Here is a 24,186-nt window from a genome sequence, read left to right as displayed (position 1 = left end):
ACAGACAGACATGGCTCAATCGACTCGGCTATTGATGCTGATCAAGAATATATATACTTTATGGGGTCGGAAACGATTCCTTCTGGACGTTACACACATCCACTTTTACCACAAATCTAATATACCCCAATACTCATTTTGAGTATCGGGTATAAATATTTGATTAAGAATGGATCTAAGAATAAGGTGAAAATTCCCCTAATCGGTTCCCAAGAGGTTCTAGTATCCTCGATTTAAACAGTGCAATCGGCCTGCATTTAAAGTTCTTTGAAAATATACATATATGTATGTACATACATACATATGTATCATCCTCACCGCAATATGCTGATTATTATTGTATTATTGTTGTGTGCATGTGTGTAACGTGGAATTTCATAAATTTTTGAACACTTCTGGAAATCTGATAGTATATTTTTAAGAAGTAAACACTAAGCGGCTTTTGGACCATAAAAAACAGTTGGAAAATACCAAATCGCATGATTACTGGTATTTGTGGACGTTGTTGGTGGACCTTTTGGTACCTGGACTCTAATTGAGGGAATGAACACTTAAAAAGTTGTAAGCTGACGCCATGAAAACGTTTATCGTTCAAACAGTATTGGTAAGCAGCTATGGCCAGGCAGGGATATCGAGGACTGCTGTTCCATTAAACCAGAAAAAGCCGTTTGGCCACATGGATCCCCTTTCAAATTTTGATTGTTACTTTAGGGGAAAAACATTCTAATGGACGAAGAAAAACTTATAGTATCTTATCACTCGATTGATTCGAAGGTTTACCCTTTCACGTTATCACTTATTGGTTATTGATACTCGCAATGGGCGAAAAACAAACTACTCGGACTGCTCCAATGGTTTGGGTAGTTTGTTATTTATTTGATTGTGATTTGGACGGTAACGTGGGAAATTATGCAAATTGCGGTGCAGATTGAATGGCCATAAACTCTGATGCCTGTCGAGGGTAGGGTGGAGCGAGGAGAGGTTGCGGTTGTCTCCCTCTTCCGCACGAAACTCCTGACTGTACTGATCTGTACTGCTTTGTTCTGCTTTGTACTGCTTTGTTCTGGCTGTGTTTTGTCCGCTCCTTTGTTTTACAGTTGCCCTCCGCTATGGATGAGAGACCCTCATCAATATGGAAATCCACTTGTCGATTGTCGATTGTTTACCGAACGCTTTAGCTGACGTGTTTGATATTTTATAATATTATATTATAAATTATCCTCTCCTCTGAGATTTGTGGATGTCCCAGATTTTCGTCCTTTGCAGGGGCGGAAGGGGGTGTGGCGAAATTTGGACACGAAACGGTCAAGGTCTGATATCACAGGAGTGTGGATACCAAATTTGGTTGCTCTAGCTTTTATAGTCTCTGAGATCTAGGCTACGTGTGTGTTAGAGAGAGACAGGGCGAGAAAAAATGAAATTGTTTTCTTGATGCTGGCTATAATAATAATACGATCCAATTCAGATTCCGCAGTCTAAAAGATATGGTCATTCTCTACGATTCTGCGTTTTTGGTTTTCTCGTATCTTTAAAATTGTGGATGCCACAAATTTTCGCCCTTTGTGGGGGCGGAAGTGGGCGGGGCAAAGTTTTGAAATATTTTTGTAGCAGTGACATATCACAGAAGTCTGGATTCACAACATCGTTGCTCTAGCTCTTATAGTCTTTGAGCATTAGGCGCTGAAGGGGACGGACAGACGAACGGACAGACAGACATGGCTCAATCGACTCGGCTATTGATGCTGATCAAGAATATATGTATATACTTTATGGGGTCGGAAACGATTCCTTCTGGACGTTACACACATCCACTTTTACCACAAATCTAATATACCTCAATACTCATTTTGAGTATCGGGTATAAAAACAGCTTGACGTCGATATGCGCATGCGCGCAGCTTCTGCCCAAAAACTAACGGCTTTAATGGCTGTTTTCACTGTTATCAACGTTGTTTTTGTTGTTGCTTTAGGCTAAATTTGGAGAACAATCAAAGTGGAAGTGCTGAAAGTGGAAGTACTAGAAGGGGAAGTACTAAAAGTGGAAGTGAATTGTGATAAAATACAACGAAGAAGAAAGAGAAGGCGCAGACGAAGACGAAGAAGAGGAGGCTCCCGCTATTTGTATGCGACATTTTAAAGTCAAAGCCATGGTGCAATCATTGTATATAGCAGCCATAACGGGCCAGCAAACAGATGCGGTAAAACAGCATGAAAATACGTGTGTGTGTTTATGTGTATGTAAAGATGATTACACTGAGAGAAAAGAATCAACAGGTGTGCAGAAATCGAAAAAAAAGTATTGGAATCGAATATTCTCAAGAATATTCTCCCAAAGAAATACAGTAAAATATTTCTTAGAGGGCAGTTTCGTTAGGCACTAACATAGTTTACTTTCTTTATCTATTTACGAGACATACAAGTGTACATCCCTTTTTGAGCGATGTACACTCGATGTATTGTCCCAATCTTTGTAATCGTATTACATTCCCTATACACTCTACCTGCTAACTCCATGGCTGTCCGGCTTCTAGACGTTTAAATACTGGAACGTGACAAAAATAAATATAATTAAATATTGTTCAATAAAGACTTTTGTTGCCTTACAACGTGTTCAGGCCAGCCGTAAACAATTTCCGCGCACTGTGCCAACTCCGTGCGCCCCGGTCCCAACTCGCTCTCACGCGCTCGGAGGGGCGCTCGGATCCACTATCCACGATCCACACGGCGCTCACGGCAGAAAAAGCACCATAAGGCATAGAGTTAAGCAGTTACGATTTCACCCCCGCTTCAGACGGCCGATCTACCGCGCGACCATCCAACCAAATACACACACATAATTTTATATATACCACTAAACATAACGGTTTTCATTTCTTATGACGGCTACAGCAATTGCGTTGTGGGAGAGTTGAGCTTCGATCCGCCCCACTACAACCATTGTTCCTTCGAGCCGGATCTTCGCCTTCCCCATAAGGAGAAGCTCACCCCAGCCAGCATCGGCGGATCGCTCCAAGTTCAAGATAAGTACTCTTCGATTGTGCCTAACAACAGTGCAGTGATTTTGTGCGAGTTTTCCATCCCAGTCCGAGTTCCCGTGGCATATGTACATATGTATGTATTTATTTCTCGCTCTAGCTCCAAATTAAACCATACTTCGTTCTGCCAACGGTTGTGGCTTCCTACTTCTCCAAAGGTTTAATTTGATCCGAGCTAACTCCTGCGTTCAGCTTCCCATCCAGTGTAAATAATATTCTTACCTCTCCAGCTACCAGCTGAGCTTTCGTTGCTAACATACATACATACATACATGTATGTACACATCGCAACGCAATCCAAGCGGCTGGCAACAAACATAAAGGCATATTCTTCCAATTATTTTTGTGGTTTATTCCGTGCATGGTCAACGTTCCATAGTTTGTCGGTTTTATAAGGAAATAAAATAACAAATCACTGCGCCTCCTTATTTAACTAATTATACTACCAACAAAATAACGATCCATACATACTGCACATACATATGTATGTATTTATCTTACATATCTATACGTACGCATTTTAAATTAGCATATTCTTGCACATCTATATAATATACATATTGTATATAAAACGGTTATCCACCGTCTTACCCGTTGTTTGACATCTCTTCAACCCAAGCCGCGGTACATAGCACTTACAGCCATACATACACACATACAAGCAGCAGCAGCGGTGCATTCTTTTCGTTTTTTATACCCGATACTCAAAATGAGTATTGGGGTATATTAGATTTGTGGTGAAAATGGATGTGTGTAACGTCAGAAGGAATCGTTTCCGACCCCATAAAGTATATATATTCTTGATCAGCATCAATAGCCGAGTCGATTGAGCCATGTCTGTCTGTCCGTCCGTCCGTCTGTCCGTCTGTCCGTCCCCTTCATCGCCTAGTGCTCAAAGACTATAAGAGCTAGAGCAAAGATGTTTTGGATCCAGACTTCTGTGATATGTCACTGCTACAAAAATATTTCAAAACTTCGCCCCGCCCACTTCCGCCCCCACAAAGGACGATAATCTGTGGCATCCACAATTTTTAAGATATGAGAAAACCAAAAACGCAGAATCGTAGAGAATGACCATACCTTTTAGATTGCAGAATCTGAATTGGATCGTGTTATTATTATAGCCAGCATCAAGAAAACAATTTCATTTTTTCTCGCCCTGTCTCTCTCTAACACACACGTAGCATAGGCGGCTTTGCTTAGAGTAAAACATTAGCGCCTAGATCTCAGAGACTACAAAAGCTAGAGCAACCAAATTTGGTATCCACACTCCTAATATATCGGACCGAGACGAGTTTGTTTCAAAATTTCGCCACACCCCTTCCGCCCCCGAAAAGGACTAAAATCTGGAGATATTCAAAAATCTCAGAGACTATTAAGGCTAGAGTAACAAAATTTGGTATCCGCACTCCTGTTAGATTTTACTATAAAACGTGTATCTCAAAATTTCGCCCCACCCCCTTCCGCACCCACAAAGGACTAAAATCTGTTGCATCCACAATATTGCAGATTCGAGAAAACTAAAAACGCAGAATCATAAATAATGACCATATCTATCAGATTGCTGAATCTGGATCAGATCGGATCATTTTTGTAGCCAAAAGCAAGAAATCATTTTGCAGTGGCCGCGCAGCGCCCGACGTCACGCTCAGACTGATTTTCTGTCTCTCTCGCACGCACTCTTTGTCGTGTCGTTTAATATTAGCGGCGTCTGCCGGAGGGGACCCATACTGACTTAGTATCGGGTATAACTGTAGAGTTGCGGTGTCCGCAGCAACTCACAACGTTCCCCTCGTCGTTTTTCTTTTCGCTTTCGCTTCTCCACCGTTTGCCTGCGTTGTAGTTGTTGGGAGAATATTTTTCGGTGCCGCGCTTGACTGTAACGGAACGCCAAGTGACGCGCTACCCTGCATTTCGAGAGTATATTTTTTTTCAACCGTAGTTTAATCGTAGTATTCATATCTATATATTCCGGCCACGGTGTACTATTTCCATAATTTAAATACTCGCAATAAATTCCACCAAAACCACATCCCACGGTTCGTAGTTCTGAAATTCCACGTCGCCATTTCCGCTCACCTAGGCTGGCGAAAATCCTCTAGCTGAACCCTCCGCGAGGGTGCCGGCTGGGCAATGGACACTGCATTACCCGGGACAAGGGTAATGCACTGTCGCTTGCTCTGTCCGGGGTAATGCAGTGTCTAGCTAAGGCTATGGTCCGGCGTCTTCCCGATTCAAAGTCGGGGAACCGAACCAGGGCCATGGCTAGAGGTGCCTGGCGGTCAGGCCTAAAACGCTAGGGGGTGGTCCCCCCGAAAAATATTAACCAGTATGGACCCTCGGGCCAAATATGGAGGCGAAGAAGGATAAAGCACGGGTTGGGATGTCAACCCAAACGTCGGTGGGAAGCGTGACTGCTACCCCCGGCGGGCCCGGGGAGGAGCAATCCTCTCTGCGTGTCGCCAGCGGTCACACCTCAGACTTGGCGGGAGCAGGCCAAGTCAGTTGTAAAGCTACTGCCACAACAACAACAACAAAAACAACTCACTCCGCAGCCTGCAAGTTGAGCCGCACAGATGCCGTAGTCGACACAGACACGGATCTGGAGAGCGTGCTCTCTATGAACAGGACGGAGGAAGAGAGCCTTCTCCGCTCCCCGGAACCAGGCACCAGCTCCCTGCGTAGGGAAGGGCCGAAGCGTTCCAAGGAGGGGATGAAGGCCAAAGCACAATACAAAGCGGCCCTCAATATCAAAAGCCGGCTGCAAGGTAAAGTAGACATCTGCCAGGAGGAGAAGGTCAAGCTAGCCTGGGCCGAGCAGCGAGTAGAGGAGGGCCGACTACATTACGCCCAGATGCCACAGATGAGGGCGTCGAATGGCGAATATGCCAATAAGGTGGAGGAGATGATGGCCACCAAGAGGCAACGCTCGACTGAGAGTGCCATTAAAGACACTCCGGCGAGCAAGCGGCAACGCGGGCCCAAGAGTGCAGCCCCTCCACCGAAAGTGGCCAAGAAGCCATCGAAATCGAACGCGAAGGTCAGCGATGTGACCAAACGACATTTGATCGTGGCACTCATCGACCGGAGCGAGGAAAACGGCAAGATGTCAGCGGCACAGTGGAAGCTTGTGCACGCGCGTCTCGTCGACGCACTGTTTGCACACATGGAAGAAGACCCCGCGGCCCCTATGCCCACGTTCGATGGTGCTGGGTGGCTAAATGGGGTTAAGATCCTAAAGTGCAACGACGATCCAACCCTAAGGTGGCTGACGCGTACGGTCTGCCAACTGGAGGCGATGTGGGAGGGGGCCAAGCTGGAGGTTGTGGACCGGGAGCTTATCCCGTCCAAGCCTAAGGCGAAGGTACTCTTCCCCATCACAATCCAGGGAGACCGAGCGCTGAAGCTCCTTCAGCGGCAAAACGCGGACGTGCCATCGACCGATTGGAGGATCCTACACATTGGTAGCCCACTACCCAACGAGGGGGGCCAATGTGTGATCCTTCAAATAAACAAGGAGGCAGAGGATCTGCTGTATCCCAAGTTCGGGAAGATGGCGTGGGGCATGGGTAGCGTCTACCTGCGCCTCAAAAAGCGCCACCCTGAGGACAAGGACGCGCATACCCTGCAGGTAGGCGAGGTGGAAAAGGACTTAGGTCTCGAGTCCATCGTGGAGGCCGCCCAGGGTCTTGCGCTTGAGGACGAAGACGAGGAAGACGGTGACCTGACGTTAGTAGTCAACCCGTCGGATGCAAGTGAGCCAGCCACCCATGCTGAGTGTGCTGCAGCTAAACTTGCATAAAAGCAAGGTAGCGTCGGCGGAGCTCCTCATCGCCATGGAGCAAGGGCTCGCCGACATAGCTCTAGTCCAGGAGCCCTGGATTGCTACAGGCAATTCAGTGGCCGGACTAAAGTCCTCAAATCACAACCTGTTCTACGCAACATCGGTAAGCAGGAACAGAACCGTCGTACTCGTACGAAAGGGAATCCATGCTTACCTTATGTCTCATTACAGCACGGATGACCTGACGGTTGTGATGCTGGAAAGCAAGGAAAAGCGCCTTCTGGTGGCTTCCTGCTACATGGCTCACGACAGACCCGCACCACCCGACGAACTCAGGAGCCTGGTGACAGAAGCCGGCACCAAAAACTATCAACTCGTCCCCACAATGTGTGGGGAAGCACCGACATCAATGATAGAGGTGAGTCACTCTTAGACTTTATACTTTATACTAATCTATATATAGCAAACGTCGGGGAGGAGCACACCTTCGTGGGTCCGACTTCATCCAACGTGCTAGACCTAACACTAGCAACGGGAAACAGTACTACGGTATCTAGCTGGAGGGTCCTTGAAAGACCCTCCTTCTCAGATCACAAGTACATTCAGTTTAAGTGCGACTTCAAAAATTCTTCGAAGGTAAAAGTCTATAGAAACCCCCGGAATACAAACTGGGAAAAGTTTAAAAAGACAGTTACTTCGAAGCTCGCGAGTCCGGGCACAGTGAAATCCGCGGAGGACATAGAGAAGTCTGTAGAGACCCTATCCAACGCGTTGCTGGACGCCTACCACACATCGTGCAAACCCTCGAGGACGAAGAAGAGGTCCAAGCCACTCTGGTGGAGCCGGGATCTCTCTCTTCAAAGGGACAACCTCAAGGAATTCTTTAAGATCGCCAAACAAGCGAACGAAGGGAGCGTCTATGAGGAATACAGACTCCTACTCAGGAGCTACAAGAAGGAAATACGTAAAGCACAACGGAACTCGTGGAGGACCTTCTGCTCCAACATCGAGAAAGTACCAGAAACCGCACGGCTACGGAAGCTGCTCTCTAAGCAGCCTACCATACAAAGCCAATTAAAGCTAGATGACGGACAGTGGACAGAGGGCAGTGACGAAGCCCTAACAGCACTAATGGAGGAACCTTTCCCTGGTTGCACCGAGGTCGCTGATGCCAAAGAGCACCAGGACCTAGCAACCGAGGAACAACACCCCACAACAGATTTGTTAACCACCAAGCGAATCCACTGGGCAATAGACTCCTTTGCGGGCACAAAAGCACCAGGACTTGACGGGATATTCCCAGCCATGATGCAGGTGACCAAAGAGGCGATTACCCCATGGCTCTCCGCAATATTCACAGCTTGTATAAGTACTGGCTATATCCCTATCCAATGGAGAACCTCGAGAGTTGTCTTCCTCCCAAAGGCAGGAAAGTGCAGCCATGCGAGTCCCAAGGACTATAGACCGATAAGCCTTACCTCCTTTATATTAAAAACGCTAGAAAAGCTGCTGGGCTTACACATCAGAAATGAGGTAGGGGGACTGATGTCAACCAACCAGCATGCCTATACTAAAGGGAAATCGGTGGAGACCGCACTACATTCGGTAGTAGCTACCATTGAGAAAGCCCTTCACAATAAAAAGTATGCACTGGGAGTATTCGTGGACATCTCCGGAGCATTCAACAACGTGGCTACGGAAGCAATAACAAATTGCCTGGTAGCAACTAATACACACCCAGCAATCAACCTGTGGATAAGGAACCTCCTAGGTTGCAGACGGGTGCAATCAGAGTGGGGCACCGCTTCCATGGTGAAAGAGGCACACAGAGGCACACCCCAGGGTGGAGTCCTGTCGCCCCTCCTGTGGAATCTGGTGGTCGACGACCTCATCAAGAGATACGAAAGGAAGGCCCCAATAATAACAGCTTATGCGGACGACATAAGCATACTTATTACGGGTGTTTGCCCATCGACCCTCAGCTTACTAATGCAACGAACACTCAGGGAGATACGCGAGTGGGCGGAAGAAGTAGGACTCAGTATCAGCGCGGACAAGACGGACCTCATCCTCTTTACCAAGAAGTACAAGGTACCGATATGGACCCCCCCGAAGATCAATCAAACTAGGCTAACCCCAAAAACACAAGTCAAATACCTGGGCACAGTACTGGATAGTAAACTGGCATGGAAACCCAATGTATTGGAAAGGGTGAAGAAGGCCACCATTGCGCTTTATGCATCCAAGAAGATGCTCAGCAGCACATGGGGCCTATCTCCGGCTCTGATGCATTGGATTTACATCTCGGTGGTGCGACCAACTCTGCTGTATGGAGTCTTAGTGTGGTGGCAAGCTACTGGAAATAAAACGTATCATAAGCTTATGGAAAGGACTCAGCGACAGGCTTTGCTCTGTATTACAGGAGCGCTGAGGTCAACCCCAACAAAAGCACTCGAAACCCTACTTGGAATCGAACCCCTAGACATCCACGCCCGTCTGACTGCAGGAAAGGCAGCACAACGCCTCATCGCTTCATGAAATATGTCGCCACAAGAATACGGGCATAGTTCAATTGGAAGGGAAATGAACAGATCAACTGATTACATGACCCCCCAAACATGCCTCGACGTAAAAACAACTGCATCCTTGGGACCTGAAGACTGGAAAATCGGAAGAGACCAAACGGAGCACCTCAATATATATACGGACGGCTCCAAGATGGACGGAGGAGTAGGAGCGGGCCTATACTGTACAGACCCTGAGATAAGGCTGTCATATAAGCTACCGGACCATTGTAGCATATTCCAGGCAGAGGTTTTTGCCATCAGGAAAGCAGCAGAAGTCGCTCTTCTCACTGAAAGAGCACACGATGCGGTCAACCTATTCGTCGACAGCCAAGCGGCGATAAGCTCCATGCAGTCGTCCGCAGTCAGTTCCAGAAATGTCTTGGCGAGCAGGGAGGCACTAGATACCCTAAGCACGACAAAGTCAGTGCGGATCTACTGGATTCCCAGCCACCAGGGCATCGAAGGGAACGAGACGGCGGACGTACTAGCTAAGGAAGGCGTCGGGCTGGCGAATACGCCTGTCTCCCTCAGAACGCTGCAAAGCGATCTAGAAAAGCAGGCCGGATCACAAACCGAATGTAGGTGGAGGAGTACCACCGCCTGCAGAACCTCGAAAATCATGTGCAAGGAACGCAATGACAAACTCAGCCACTACCTGCTGCACCTACCACGGAAGGACTGCAGATTATTAGTGGGAATATTAACGGGACACTGCCTGGCTGCGGCGCATGCGACAAAGCTAGGAATCACAAACAGAGACAGGTGTAGGAAATGTGACGAACCTGGGGCAACCGAAACCCTAGAACATCTCATCTGCAACTGTCCTGCTCTCTTAAGGGCAAGGAGGAGATACCTGGATGCCTCCAAGAGGACGCCACAGCAACTACTGGCCTATGCGAAAAATACCTCGATCCTCGAGGACTTCAAAACCCACTAAACACTGCCGCGACGGTTCATACCCCCCCCCCCCCCCCCCCCCTATCCGGACAACTAAGGGCCATACTGGCCTATGTGGGGCCCCCTCTGAGGCCGTCCGGGTCAACCTAACCTTACCTTCCGCTCACCTACCTTTGCGACTCTACTACGCGTTATCGCAGATCCATCAGCAAAACATGCCCACTGTTGAGAAGAAATCTCGCAAGCAGTTTAAGCGGGTGAGTTCGCTGAGTTTGACCCATCCCCCCAGCTCCAACGGCTCAGCCACTACGCCCACATCTTCCCGTCCGGCCCCAGCTGAGCGAGGTCCGACCACGTCCAGGGCTCACGCACCACATGCCTTCGAGGATTTGTTGCTCCCCTCGGGAGTCCCTCGCACGGCTCCTAGCACTATGGCCGCCAGTTCCGCACAGTCTAAGTTTGCCTTGGCCGCAAGCAGAATGACCCGCTTCGACCAGAAGCTCAGCGCTCCAGATGCTAGCACACCAACCCGCTCGCTCTCCCAAGTCCATCGAGAACAACTCCGAAGCCTGTGGGTAAAGGTGGACGCGGAGTTCGCGGCCTGTTCGGTGACGATGGCGGAAGAGGACCCAGAGGGTGTAGCTTATGTCCAAGAGATGTACGATGACTGCTACGCGGTCTACCCGCAATGCCTGGCCGAACTGAACGATCAGCTCGAGCCCCCGACTGTCCCTCACACGCCGCAACTGGCCGTTCCGTGCCGACTTCCGGCGGTTGCCGCCTCCCTCCATGTGACACTGAAGTTTTCAGTGGGGACTACCAGCAGTGGCCCACGTTCCGAGACCTGTTCACCGCCATCTACATAGAAAACACAAGGTTGGCTCCAGTGGAAAAACTGTTCCACCTCAACAAAAAGACCAGCGGTGAAGCCCACGATATAGTGGCACAGGCTCCACTTACGAACGAGGGTTTCGCGTCCGCATGGAACGCCCTCCGTGAGCGTTTCCAAAACAAGAGGCTGATACTCAAGGCCCAGCTGAAGATCCTTTTCAGTCTGCCCCAAATCCGTACCGAGTCAGCAGCAGCGCTAAAAGAGCTCCAGAGGGCCGTCCACAAGTGCCTCACGACACTCACCCATTCCGAGGTCTCCACAGACAGCGTTTTCGCTGACGGAGTTTTAGTGTAGCTCATTTCCGCTAAGCTGCCAAAGACGACCTTAGAGCTTTGGGAGCAATCCGTGACGCACAAGTCCGAAATTCCCACCTGGCACGCCATGAACAAGTTCCTGGCGGAGCGGTACCTGTCTCTCGAAGTGACCGAGGACGACCATCCAGGCATGGAGACTCAGGCCCACTCCAGGGCGAGCATACGCACTGCAGACAATTCGAGAAGCAATCCGTTTCGGTCTCAAGGAAGTCCTTATCCTAGGAGTGCCCACTCGTTCGAGACCACAGTGAATCAAACGAGGAGCACGTGTGATCTCTGCTCCAAAGAGTATCATCCAATCCGGTTATGCCCTTACTTCCTTCAAATGCCCGCTGGCGCTCGCTCCGACTACATTAAGCAAAAGCAGCTTTGTTTGAACTGCTTTGCAAGGGGCCACCAGACACGAGCATTCCAAAGCGCCCACAATTGCATAATTTGTGGAGACCGGCACCATACGCTTCTGCACCGTAGCAATCCAGCAAACTCCAGCGAGGCGATTTCCACAACGGCACAAAATTCCTCAGCGTGGCCCGAGCTACATCTACGAGTACCAATCGTACAAAATCCAAGTTCGTCCGAAGCCCAGCCAAACGTTCAGTCATATTTCGCCTCCGGCACGAGTGCTGTCCTCCTAGGCACGGCCATCGTTAATATTTGCCACCTGGGAAAAACTTTCCACGCCCGCGCTCTGATCGACTCTGGCTCAGAGGCGACGTTCATTACAGAACGTCTTGTGGACATGATCAAATTGCCATTCCAACGTATCCAGGCACAGGTCTCCGGCCTAAATAATGCCGTATCCGCTCAGTCAAAGAAGCTCTGCAGTTTTTTCATCCGTTCTCCGACTAAGCCGGGCTTACAACTAAATGACACAGCCTACGTTATTCCGGAATTGGCCGCGAATATTCCATCGCATCCGATCTCGCAAGGGTTCTTGAGAGACCTCTCATGGGCGGATCCAACCTTCTATGAGAGTTCACAAATAGATATCCTGATTGGAGCGGATATCCTTCCGTCCATTCAGTTAAGTGGCTCACTGACCAACATCTGTGGCTCTCTCCTCGGGCAGGAGACCATTTTCGGCTGGGTACTCACAGGTCCAGTGCCTCAGGTGATGAATCAAATCTCATCGTTCTCGAGTCAAATTTCCAGACGACCTATCACACTGGTAGAAGACCGGGGTCTTTTTACGACAGCAATTTCCTTCCAGCTCCCTCCGCAGAAGTTCTCGAACGGTCTCCTGACCGACGGAAATATTTCCAAAATATGCACTGTATGAAAGCTCTACGCTCCGGTCCGAATTCAAGCCTGAACTCGAAGGTGAATCCGTCCTTAGATCAACATAGCCTCACCAGACTATGTAACCGGGCGGCAATTTCCAATGTTTAAATGTGCCTCTCACCCGTTCCAAGATCGTTACTAATGTGTCTTCGACGCCTTTATTTCAATTTAGTTCTCCGCACCAGGGAGAACCGACGTGCTCGGGAAATTGGCTCCTACCGTTGCCGAATCTGCCAAGGAGTCCATCCGCTACGGACCTACCACCAATTTCTTCTCCTGAGCCCCGAAGAGAAACTCCGAGCTGTCCTTATCAACCAGTATTGCGGGAACTGCCTGGCTCACCAACACTCCGGCAAAAACAACCACACGCTACTCCACGTACCCACGTCTCGTCGTCCGGCCCGCTCAGCCTCGGGAGCATCGTCGCCATCTAAATCGAACCTTGCAAAACGCCGCCCTCGTCGTCCAGCCCGCTCAGCCGCGACTGTACCGTCGCCATCTACATCGGCTCACGACGAACGACACACTCGTCTCCCCGCGAGCCGCCCCGTCGTAGGAACCACGGTGCCATCCACAGATTCCTCAAGAGCAACCCCCGTTTTGCGCATCCTCACGCCTATCCGACCGTGAAGCGACACTGAGTCGACGTCCTTGTCAAGTCCAGAGCGCCTTTTTTGGGATGAATCGGGTCCGGGGCGTACGCCCAGCCATAGGCCACCCCATTATACTTTGCAATCCTGCAAGAGGGGGGAAGGATGTTCAGGCCAGCCGTAAACAATTTCCGCGCACTGTGCCAACTCCGTGCGCCCCGGTCCCAACTCGCTCTCGCGCGCTCGGAGGGGCGCTCGGATCCACAATCCACGATCCACACGGCGCTCACGGCAGAAAAAGCACCATAAGGCATAGAGTTAAGCAGTTACGATTTCACCCCAGCTTCAGACGGCCGATCTACCGCGCGACCGTCCAACCAAATACACACACATAATTATATATATACCACTAAACATAACGGTTTTCATTTCTTATGACGGCTACAGCAATTGCGTTGTGGGAGAGTTGAGCTTCGATCCGCCCCACTACAAACACAACGGTTTAAGGCATTGAATTTTCAATTTCCTTAATATTCCGACGCTTGTTTACCTCAGTGTATATTAACATGTAATGTCTTTTATTGTGTGTGTGCGACGAGTATGTGACCTTCGGGTTAGAACATAGACACACAGCGGGAGGCGTGGCACTGCATTGTCATTTGCCATTGCTCTGGGCCAACGCGACGAATGAGTCATATTTTTTTGCGCTCCATCCTTTTTACGCGTTGGAAGAGTGAAAGAGATGGTTTAATGGACTAACCGCTTCCAGCGTCTGATAAGCATTTATTAGCCTGTCAATCACATCCCTTTAATGCCCGCAAGCCCAAGAGCTGTGTGTGGGAAGTGGTATAAATTCAGCGATGGGTTTTCCATAGAATATTACCATCATAATCATTTGGCTACTTTTCGACTGCAATCGTAAGCGAAATCTAGTGGCTCCCCTTAAAGACTACACATGAAGATATTTGGTGTTCCGTCTCCTTTGTCTGCGTCACAAATGTTGGCAACAATAACAAAATTTAAGCACAAAACTTGGAAGCTGTCCAACTTTTAATGCGGTTAAAAGAGAGCCACCAAAGCGCTATATACCCAGCACGAAAGCGTTTCAATTTGGCAGCAACCGTATAAACTTTCTTTAACTTTCGTTTTCATTCCTCCCCCGAACAGGAGCCCAGCAAACGGAGCAAACCGTCGGCTTTGAGGCGAACCCTGCAAACGTTGCGGCAACGTCTGACCAAACGGAATCGACCAATGCCGCCCGACTGGTTCCTGGAGAAGTTCTCGAAACGGACAAGATTGGCAAGGGCTGTCCCATGATGGACGATGCGGCCCTCTCCAGTGAAATTCGAGGCAGCAGTGCCCTTTGCAACCGTCTCTCCGTGGACCCCACACTCCAGTCCCATTACAGGGTAAGTAAGCCCAACTGTAACTCAAATACCAACTGAAATTGCATCTGCATCTGCATCTACAGTGGCTGGCTGTGGTCTCGCTGGCCGTGCTCTACAACATCATATTCGTAATGGGTCGTGCCGTCTTCTGGGAGATCAATAAGAGTGCTCCTGCGGTTTGGTACACTCTGGATTATCTCTGCGATTTCATCTATCTGCTGGATACGCTTGTTCACATGCACGAGGGTAAGTTAACTGACATCTCTCCGTGCATTGTACCTGTCGCCGCCATGTGTGTGCCACTGTGCGTGTTTGAGATTTAACTATGCAAATTTTCAGATCTGACAGCGTTAAGAATATTCAAGGGATGAAGCGAAGTTTCTTTGATTGTTACATATGCAAATGGATAACCTTGAAAGTTCTCACACATGGATTGGGGTATCGAAATGCAGACTGGAACTAGAAATACACTCAGAAATATCTGAAAATAGTATCTTGCTAAATCAATTTCAACTCTCCAAATCCGTATTAGTCGTATCTTAAGGACAATGGAAATCTATCAGGCCATCTATCATGCCAGAAGTTCGGGCTTTCGATACATTAATCTCAAATAGCCTTGGCCTTATCCCAGGGTATCCTCACATCGTACAACTAAGGTACAGAAGCATGGCTTATAAGCCCAGAGAACTGTAAAATATGCCACTGCATTAAGCTAGCAAAAGGCACACAACTGAAACAAAAGAGGAACCGCCAGTGGCGCTGGAATGTAGGAGAGGGGCGCATCTGAAAGCCTTAAGCTTAAACTATTGTCTGCTTTGTCTACCGCAGGATTTCTGGACCAGGGTCTGCTCGTACGGGATGCCTTCCGGCTGCGAAGAAACTACTTCCACACGAAAGGCTGGTACCTGGACGTGCTCTCGATGATGCCCACGGATTTGGCGTACATCTGGTGGCCGCCGGAGACTTGCAGCAGCTTGTACCTGCCGTGTCCGGTGATTGTGCGACTGAATCGACTGCTGCGCATCAACCGCCTCTGGGAGTGGTTCGACCGAACGGAGACGGCCACCGGCTATCCGAATGCCTTCCGAATCTGCAAGGTGGTGCTGGCCATCCTGGTGCTGATCCACTGGAACGCCTGCATGTACTTTGCCATCAGCTACGAGATTGGCTTCAGCTCCGACTCGTGGGTCTATAATCTGAATGACACGAGGAACAACACACTGCAGCGGCAGTACATCTACAGCTTCTACTGGTCCACTCTAACGCTGACGACCATCGGAGAGACACCCACTCCCGAGAACGATGTGGAGTATTTGTTTGTGGTGGCGGACTTTCTCGCCGGGGTCCTCATCTTTGCCACCATTGTGGGTGAGTCCGAGTTCGAGGGTAGAGGGTAGAGAGGAAAGAGGGAACCCTTTTAGATGGTTGGGTCCGGTTTATGTTTGCCTTCGGGTGAGGGTTGTTTACGCAAATCTTTCGTCTGATCGTTTAATTGGTTCCAGAGTGACATCTGGGACATCAATGCCCCACTCAACCATCCCACCATCCATCCATCCGTCCCACATTATTCATTACGCTTTCAGTTCTTATTTCCTTTCCTCAGTCCTCTTCAGTTGTGTTCAAGTTTGTTTTGTTTTGTTTGTTGGGTTGATTTGTTGCTGTCGCCTTCCGCCCGCCCTTTCTTTTTAACAAACGTGCCTTTTTATCATTTTTGTCGTTGCCCTTATCGCTGCCATTACCGTCCCGAGATGGGCAGCATTCTGTAGCAGCGGCACCAGCAGCAGCACCAGCAGATGCCAAACTTCTCCTCGACCTCATCCTGACTGTGCAAACAAATTTACTTACAATGATGAATGTCGAGTTCGTTTGGGCAGGACTCACTCTGGCATCTCCTTCACACCACACTTTTCCATCACCACTCCACTCCACTCCATTCAACTCCCACAACAGTCTGTCATGGCCACCGGAAGTGCCGCCATTAGTCGCCATTGTGCCATGTTACCCATGTGCCGGAATGGAGTCCAAAAGTGGCATGGCTGCATGGTATAGGGTATGGGTTATGCCAGCGGGGAAACGCTTGACGAACCAGTTATGAAACTGCCTTCATGAAATGCTTTCAGAAACGAGCTTCTTCCTAGTGATGTCCCGAAAGATGTCATGGTGTTGTGCAAACTTGTTACACCTTAATGCCTCGAAATGCAAAGTTATGACATTTCATCGTTCTAGCCCTTTGTTGGCTTCCTACACCCTATTTGGTGGTTCTCTTGAGAGAATTACCCTGGTGGATGATCTGGGTGTTATGTTAGACGCCAAGTTAAAGTTTTCCGAACACATTTCTGCCATGGTAAATAAGGCCATTGACGTGCTTGGGTTTATAAAGAGGTGGTCAAAGGAATTTGACGACCCCTATATAACAAAGACTCTCTATACCTCGCTTGTTCGTCCGATCTTAGAATACGGCTCCTGTGTATGGTGCCCTCAGTACAAAGTACACCAGGACCGTATAGAATCAGTACAGAAAAACTTTTTACTCTTTGCTCTGCGGGGCCCTAACTGGGATGCGGGTGTAAGACTCCCATCTTACTCTAGTAGACTACTATTAGTAAACCTCCCATCCTTAGTTAACCGTAGAAAAATGCTTGGTGTGATATTTATGCACAACTTGATCAGGGGTGACATAGACAGCCCTGATCTGTTGAGCCGCATAAACTTCACGATTCCTATTAGACTGACTATAAATTTTATACCGTTGTTCCTTCCACTTTTTAGATCGAATTATTCCTTGCACGAACCGTTTAGGGTCTTATGCTCGGATTATAATTCCCTCTACCATATTATATCCAACACTAATTCTCTTCCTCTTATTAAATTATTAATCCTTAGACACCTTTCTATTAATTAGTAACTGTAGTGGTATTTGTATTTTGATTGCATGCTTAGTTTCTTCGTAAGTTTAGTACCAATTTTCCTCGAATGTTAGTCTAATAGCTCTCTTTCTTGCATGTTCGCGTTTGGTTCGGCTACGCACCGCGCGTCATGCGGCAGCGCCCCTCGGTCGGTTGGGCGGGAGGAGGGCTGCGTTTTGCCTGGGATCCGCGCGTAACAGCCTTCTGCTGGTGTCACACGGGCCACTTGACGGTGCAGTAACTGCATCGCCTCTTGAAAGATGCAGTCATTGCATGTCAACGTCCAAAGATAATTTCGGGTTTTATATCGCTATCGGGTTAATCATTGACTGAATAAAACAACACTTTAATGCTCTTCTTTATACCTCTATCAGGTAACATCGGTTCCATGATTTCCAATATGAATGTGGCCCGCGTCGAGTTCCAGACCGCATGGATGGCGTGAAGCAGTACATGGCCTTCCGCCGCGTGGGTCATGAGTTGGAGGCGCGGGTGATCCGCTGGTTTGCGTACACCTGGTCCCAGACTGGCGCCCTGGACGAGGAACGAGTGCTGGCCGCTCTGCCGGACAAGCTGAAGGCGGAGATTGCCATCCAAGTGCACATGAACACGCTGAAACAGGTGCGCATCTTCCACGACACGGAGCCAGGCCTACTGGAGGCCCTCGTGCTCAAGCTCAAGCTGCAGGTCTTCAGCCCCGGCGACTACATCTGTCGAAAGGGAGATGTGGGCAAGGAGATGTACATCGTGAAGCGGGGCAAGCTGTCGGTGGTGGGGACAATGGAATCACAGTGTTGGCCACCCTGGGCGCCGGCTCCGTCTTCGGGGAGGTGTCCGTTCTGGAGATTGCCGGCAATCGGACGGGCGACCGACGTACCGCCAATGTCCACTCCCTGGGCTACTCGGATCTGTTCTGCCTGGCCAAGCGGGATCTGTGGGAGACGCTGGCCGACTATCCCGAGGCCCGGTCCACCCTCACCCAGCGCGGCTGCCAGCTGCTGCGTAAGGATGGACTCTTGGACGAGCAGATATTTTCGGGTGCGTTACGAGCTCTACATAACCATCCTTGTGAATTCTCTAACCCTCAATCTCCAATACAGACTCCCAGCGCGTGCATGACAGCATAGAGGGCGGCATCGAGAAGTTGGAGCTCTCCGTGGAAAACCTCAATATGCGCCTGGCCCGACTGTTGGCCGAGTACACGGCCAGCCAGGCCAAGATCAAGCAGCGACTCGCCAAGCTGGAAATGAAGTGAGTATTCCTCGAATCATGTCCTCGCTAGCTCACCCAACACACTGTGCCCTTCTCTGTGTCCCCTTTTTCAGTGGCGGTGCTGGCACATGGCGCTTGGAAAGCGAGCCCCAAACCCGAGCCCACAGCGGACGTCTCTACTCGCTGCAGCCCAAGCGGCGCCCACGTTCGCGACCCGACGCGACTGCCAGAAGTGGCGAGGCTGCCAAGTAGAACACGCTCTAAGTCCCCTAAAGACCAATCCAAACCAGACCAACCTCCGCCCCAGTGTCCGCCGGAATATAGTGATAAATGCGTTAAAGTTGCAGAAGCGAAGATAGGGACGTTTGGCCAGGGGCCAAAACTGTAGTTGAAGTCAAAGTTAGGGGCCGGTAAATCAATTTTTATACCCGATACTCAAAATGAGTATTGGGGTATATTAGATTTGTGGTAAAAGTGGATGTGTGTAACGTCCAGAAGGAATCGTTTCCGACCCCATAAAGTATATATATTCTTGATCAGCATCAATAGCCGAGTCGATTGAGCCATGTCTGTCTGTCCGTCTGTCCGTCCGTCCGTCTGTCCGTCTGTCCGTCCCCTTCAGCGCCTAGTGCTCAAAGACTATAAGAGCGAGAGCAACGATGTTTTGGATCCCGACTTCTGTGATATGTCACTGCTACAAAAATATTTCAAAACTTCGCCCCGCCCTTTTCCGCCCCCACAAAGGACGAAAATCTGTGGCATCCACAATTTTAAAGATATGAGAAAACCAAAAATGTAGAATTGTAGAGAATGACCATATCTTTAAGACAGCGGAATCTGAATTGGATCGTATTATTATTATAGCCAGCATCAAGAAAACAATTTCATTTTTTCTCGCCCTGTCTCTCTCTAACACACACGTAGCATAGGCGGGTTTGCTTAGAGTAAAACATTAGCGCCTAGATCTCAGAGACTACAAAAGCTAGAGCAACCAAATTTGGTATCCACACTCCTAATATATCGGACCGAGACGAGTTTGTTTCAAAATTTCGCCACACCTCTCTTCCGCCCCCGCAAAGGACGAAAATCTGGGGATATTCAAAAATCTCAGAGACTATTAAGGCTAGAGTAACCGAATTTGGTATCCGCACTCCTGTTAGATCTTACTATAAAACGTGTATCTCGAAATTTCGTCCCATTTGCACATTCGAGAAAACTAAAAACGCAGAATCATAGATAATGACCATATCTATCAGATTGCTGAATCTGGATCAGATCGGATTATTTTTGTAGCCAAAAGCAAGAAATCAATTTTCAGTGGCTACGCAGCGCCCGACGTCACGCTCAGTCTGATTTTCTGTCTCTCTCGCACGCACTCTATGTCGTGTCGTTTAATATTAGCGGCGTCTGCCGGAGGAGAGCCATACTGACTTAGTATCGGGTATAACCGTAGAGTTGCGGAGTACGCAGCAACTCACAACGTTCCCCCTCGTTAATTTTTATACCCGATACTCAAAATCAGTTTTGGGGTATATTAGATTTGTGGTAAAAGTGGATGTGTGTAACGTCCAGAAGGAATCGTTTCCGACCCCATAAAGTATATATATTCTTGATCAGCATCAATAGCCGAGTCGATTGAGCCATGTCTGTCTGTCCGTCTGTCCGTCCGTCCGTCTGTCCGTCTGTCCGTCCCCTTCAGCGCCTAGTGCTCAAAGACTATAAGAGCGAGAGCAACGATGTTTTGCATCCAGACTTCTGTGATATGTCACTGCTACAAGAATATTTCAAAACTTTGCCCCGAACTTAGCACTTCCGCACCCACAAAAGGCGAAAATCTGTGGCATCCACAATTTCGACGATACGAGAAAACTAAAAACGCAGAATCGTAGAAGATGACTATATCTTTTAGAATGCAAAATCTGAACCAGATCGTATAATTATTATAGCCAGAATCAAGAAAACAATTTCATTTTTTCTCGCCGTATCTCTCTCTTTGAAATTTTGAGATACACGTTTTATAGTAAGATCTAACAGGAGTGCGGATACCAAATTTGGTTACTCTAGCCTTAATAGTCTCTGAGATTTTTGAATATCCCCAGATTTTCGTTCTTTGCGGGGGCGGAAGGGGGTTTGGCGAAATTTTGAAACAAACTCGTCTTGGTCCGATATATCAGGAGTGTGGATACCAAATTTGGTTGCTCTAGCTTTTGTAGTCTCTGAGATCTAGGCGCTAATGTTTTACTCTAAGCAAAGCCGCTTATGCTACGTGTGTGTTAGAGAGAGACAGGGCGAGAAAAAATGAAATTGTTTTCTTGATACTGGCTATAATAATAATACGATTCTGCAATTCAGATTCTGCAGTCTCATATCTTTAAAATTGTGGATGCCACAGATTTTCGTCCTTTGTGGGGGCGGAAGTGGGCGGGGCGAAGTTTTGAAATATTTTTGTAGCAGTGACATATCACAGAAGTCTGGATCCAAAACATCGTTGCTCTAGCTCTTATAGTCTTTGAGCACTAGGCGCTAATAGGGACGGACAGACGGACAGACGGACAGACAGACAGGGCTCAATCGACTCGGCTATTGATGCTGATCAAGAATATATTTACTTTATGGGGTCGGAAACGATTCCTTCTGGACGTTACACACATCCATTTTCACCACAAATCTAATATACCCCAATACTCATTTTGAGTATCGGGTATAAAAAGCCCATTCGACTTCAAGTAAAACGTTAACAAAAAAGCTTACAAAGCTACCAAACAAAAACAAGGACAAACCAAACAAAACAAAAATGAAACGAACACACAAAACACAAAAAAGTATAAATGAAAATAAAATGTATTTTTATATTAGTCGTAGACACTGAACGTATGTATGATGTATGTGTATTGTATATTTGTAAGTTCAGATACAGAAGAATAAACGAGAATCGAGTCAAGTTATTCGGAATAAGCGTAAGCGTATCCGGCCTTAGTACGAGTACTCCGTCCCCATGTGCTGAGACGGATAAATGCAAATCACCTCGAGCGTCGAGCCTCCGGTTCCACTCGGATCTTTTGTGCCGGCTCTAATGACATATTCGAGTGCGTAGACAAGCCGGGAAACTGGCGAAGAAAAGGAGGAAAAGAAACAACAAAGTAAATAAATGCAGACGCATTGAGGAAAGTGACAGCGACACGCGTTGGCTTTTTAGGTGCCACATCGACTTTGTGTGCCGCGCACCTCGAGGCGTATGAGCAATGCCACAGCAAAAAAGAGGGGAGAGGAGTTGGGGTACTCAAAAGCCCCAAAAACAGGGGCTGCGGAACGACTCAGAGCCTTCCTTAGCCCCCTTTAAAATCATTCGGGCACGGCATGGGCCACGTGAGTGGAGCTGATTTCATCAACGACGGGCTGCCTGCCGGTAGAAAATGACTGACAATAAAATGTTGACGCAGTCAAAGAGCATTATGAATATACAGGGTGACTCAATGCGATTGGATTAAGTGGATTGGAGTTCGTCAGCGTCTCGTCCACCATTTCAGGACACTGAAATAGCTGCGACACTCCTTCAGTAAGGGAAAGCATTCTCATTCCAAAAAGCCTTGTTTTTAAATTTTTAAACATATAAAACCAATAGAATACTGCTCGTCCCTCATTCTTGATAATGGAAAATCATAAAGAAGTACTTTAGAGTACTTGATTTATGCTAGGGGGATCTCTGTGTATACTCAACAGAATGCCCTGCTTTTCCATTCATTTTATACTATCTAAACATTTTCAAGAGCCTCAGTATCAAAAACGGTAGTAAAATAAAATCATGTCCGCAAAAGAACGACATGACATGCGGACGATGCGGTGCCTGCGGTGCATGCAGGAGGTTCAGTGCTCGCGATATGACACCAACGCCCTGCTAAGTCACATCCAGGAGAAGCACCCCGAGATCTTCGAGCGCGACGACGACAAGATTAAGAACCTGTACAAGCTGGCCGCCGAGCATGGGGTGAGTGAGGAGCGAGTGTCCCAGATCGGCAAGATGACGGGCCTGACCGAGGCGCAGATGGCCGATGAGGCGGAACGTTGTAAGTGAAGGGAGTGGGCTAAATAGAGAGTCACCTCTGACTGGGTTCATTGCAGACATTGCGAAGCATCCGAGCAGTGGACGTAGCGGAGTATCCGGGAAGGAAGCGGAAGGATCTGAGAAACAGTCAGGCTCCACCAAGCAGCGCGGCAGCCCGGCGACCAATGACAAGACCATGAAGAACCGACAACAGTGCTATCGGGCCTCAATCGAGCACTGGTCACCCCTGGACGGAGTCATCTACTGCCCCAGCTGCAGCTGCAATCGCCGGCCGTTGATTAAGTCCAGGACGGAGGTCATTACTAACCATGGCTGTGCCGCCTCGTGCGTGATCAGCTGCTGGCCGCTCTGCTTCCTGCCCTGCCTCTTGCCGCCCGAGAATCGCGAGTACCTTTACTGCTCCAACTGCAAGACCTTCCTGGGCATCTACGACCGGGAGAAGAACTGCGTCAAGCCGAGCAGGGAGTTTGTGCCCAGCGCCCGTGATTGCGCAAAGACGTCGTAAAGACTATCAGCATATGGGGGTGTTTTATATATGTTTCAAATTGTTCGTACTATTATATATTTGGCGAGCTTTCTTGTAAGCTTTTACAGCTTTAACCTAGTCGATTCAGAAACCATTTGACCTTATTAGCCCGCTGGAACGGTGACCGCAACGGTTTGTGTTTGGATTTGAGTTGGTCCGCGGCTTTGTAGTCGGGCATGTGTTTCATCGGCATCTTTTTCGGCCTGTTTCTTTACTCGATCGGCCATGACCCTTTCCCGCGAATTCTCAGCCCGCTTGGCCAGGACCTTCTCACGGGACTTCTGGCCCGTTCGGCACAGTCCTTGGGGCGGGTCTTCAGCGTCATGTCGTCCAAGGCCGCCTTGCGTTTAGCCGACTTGGAGATGCAGCGCTCCACGCAGCTGATGGCGACAAACCGTCCGATGAAGCAGCCACACTGGGAGCAGTAGTGATTGATGTCCGTTCGGCCAGGCCACTTCTTGCTGAAGGAAGAGATAATTTATTGGATAGATTCCAAGGGAATACGTAAGGCCCACACCCACAAGAGGTTGGCGAAGCCGAGGAAGCGCTGAAAACAGGTGACGGGCTCCAGCTGGACGACACTACACTCGGACCGCTCGCAGGCGGGACAGTGGACCCATGTGGACTCGGGTTTCAGGTGGCCCACTTGCTGCTTGGGCGCTATGCTGATGGCTATGATCCGCTGCTCGTCCATGCCCATGTTGTGCTGTCTACTGCTGCCCGCTGACTGA

General features: G+C 48.7%; 2 protein-coding genes and 1 pseudogene across 2 annotated transcripts; 2 read left to right on the top strand and 1 right to left on the bottom strand.

The window, feature by feature from the left end:
• The first annotated feature begins 2,123 nt into the window (after positions 1-2,123).
• Positions 2,124-19,130, top strand: LOC117191007 (annotated as a pseudogene).
• Positions 19,131-22,604: 3,474 nt separating this feature from the next.
• LOC117191242 lies at positions 22,605-23,524 on the top strand. The gene is made up of 2 exons (XM_033396159.1): positions 22,605-22,930; positions 22,986-23,524. Exons 1-2 carry the CDS (start codon positions 22,669-22,671, stop codon positions 23,432-23,434), a joined length of 711 nt encoding a protein of 236 aa, XP_033252050.1. The 5' UTR covers positions 22,605-22,668; the 3' UTR covers positions 23,435-23,524.
• Positions 23,525-23,530: 6 nt separating this feature from the next.
• Positions 23,531-24,172, bottom strand: LOC117191244. Its single transcript, XM_033396162.1, has 2 exons — positions 23,977-24,172; positions 23,531-23,916 (listed from the first exon to the last, which is right to left on the bottom strand). The coding sequence occupies exons 1-2, from the start codon at positions 24,153-24,155 to the stop codon at positions 23,667-23,669; spliced, it is 429 nt and encodes a 142-aa protein (XP_033252053.1). The 5' UTR covers positions 24,156-24,172; the 3' UTR covers positions 23,531-23,666.
• Between the last annotated feature and the right edge of the window lie 14 nt (positions 24,173-24,186).

The sequence above is a fragment of the Drosophila miranda genome, assembly GCF_003369915.1.
Source record: "Drosophila miranda strain MSH22 chromosome Y unlocalized genomic scaffold, D.miranda_PacBio2.1 Contig_Y1_pilon, whole genome shotgun sequence".
Classification (NCBI taxonomy): Eukaryota; Metazoa; Arthropoda; class Insecta; order Diptera; family Drosophilidae; genus Drosophila; species Drosophila miranda.
This window is presented reverse-complemented; position numbering and strand designations above follow the sequence as displayed.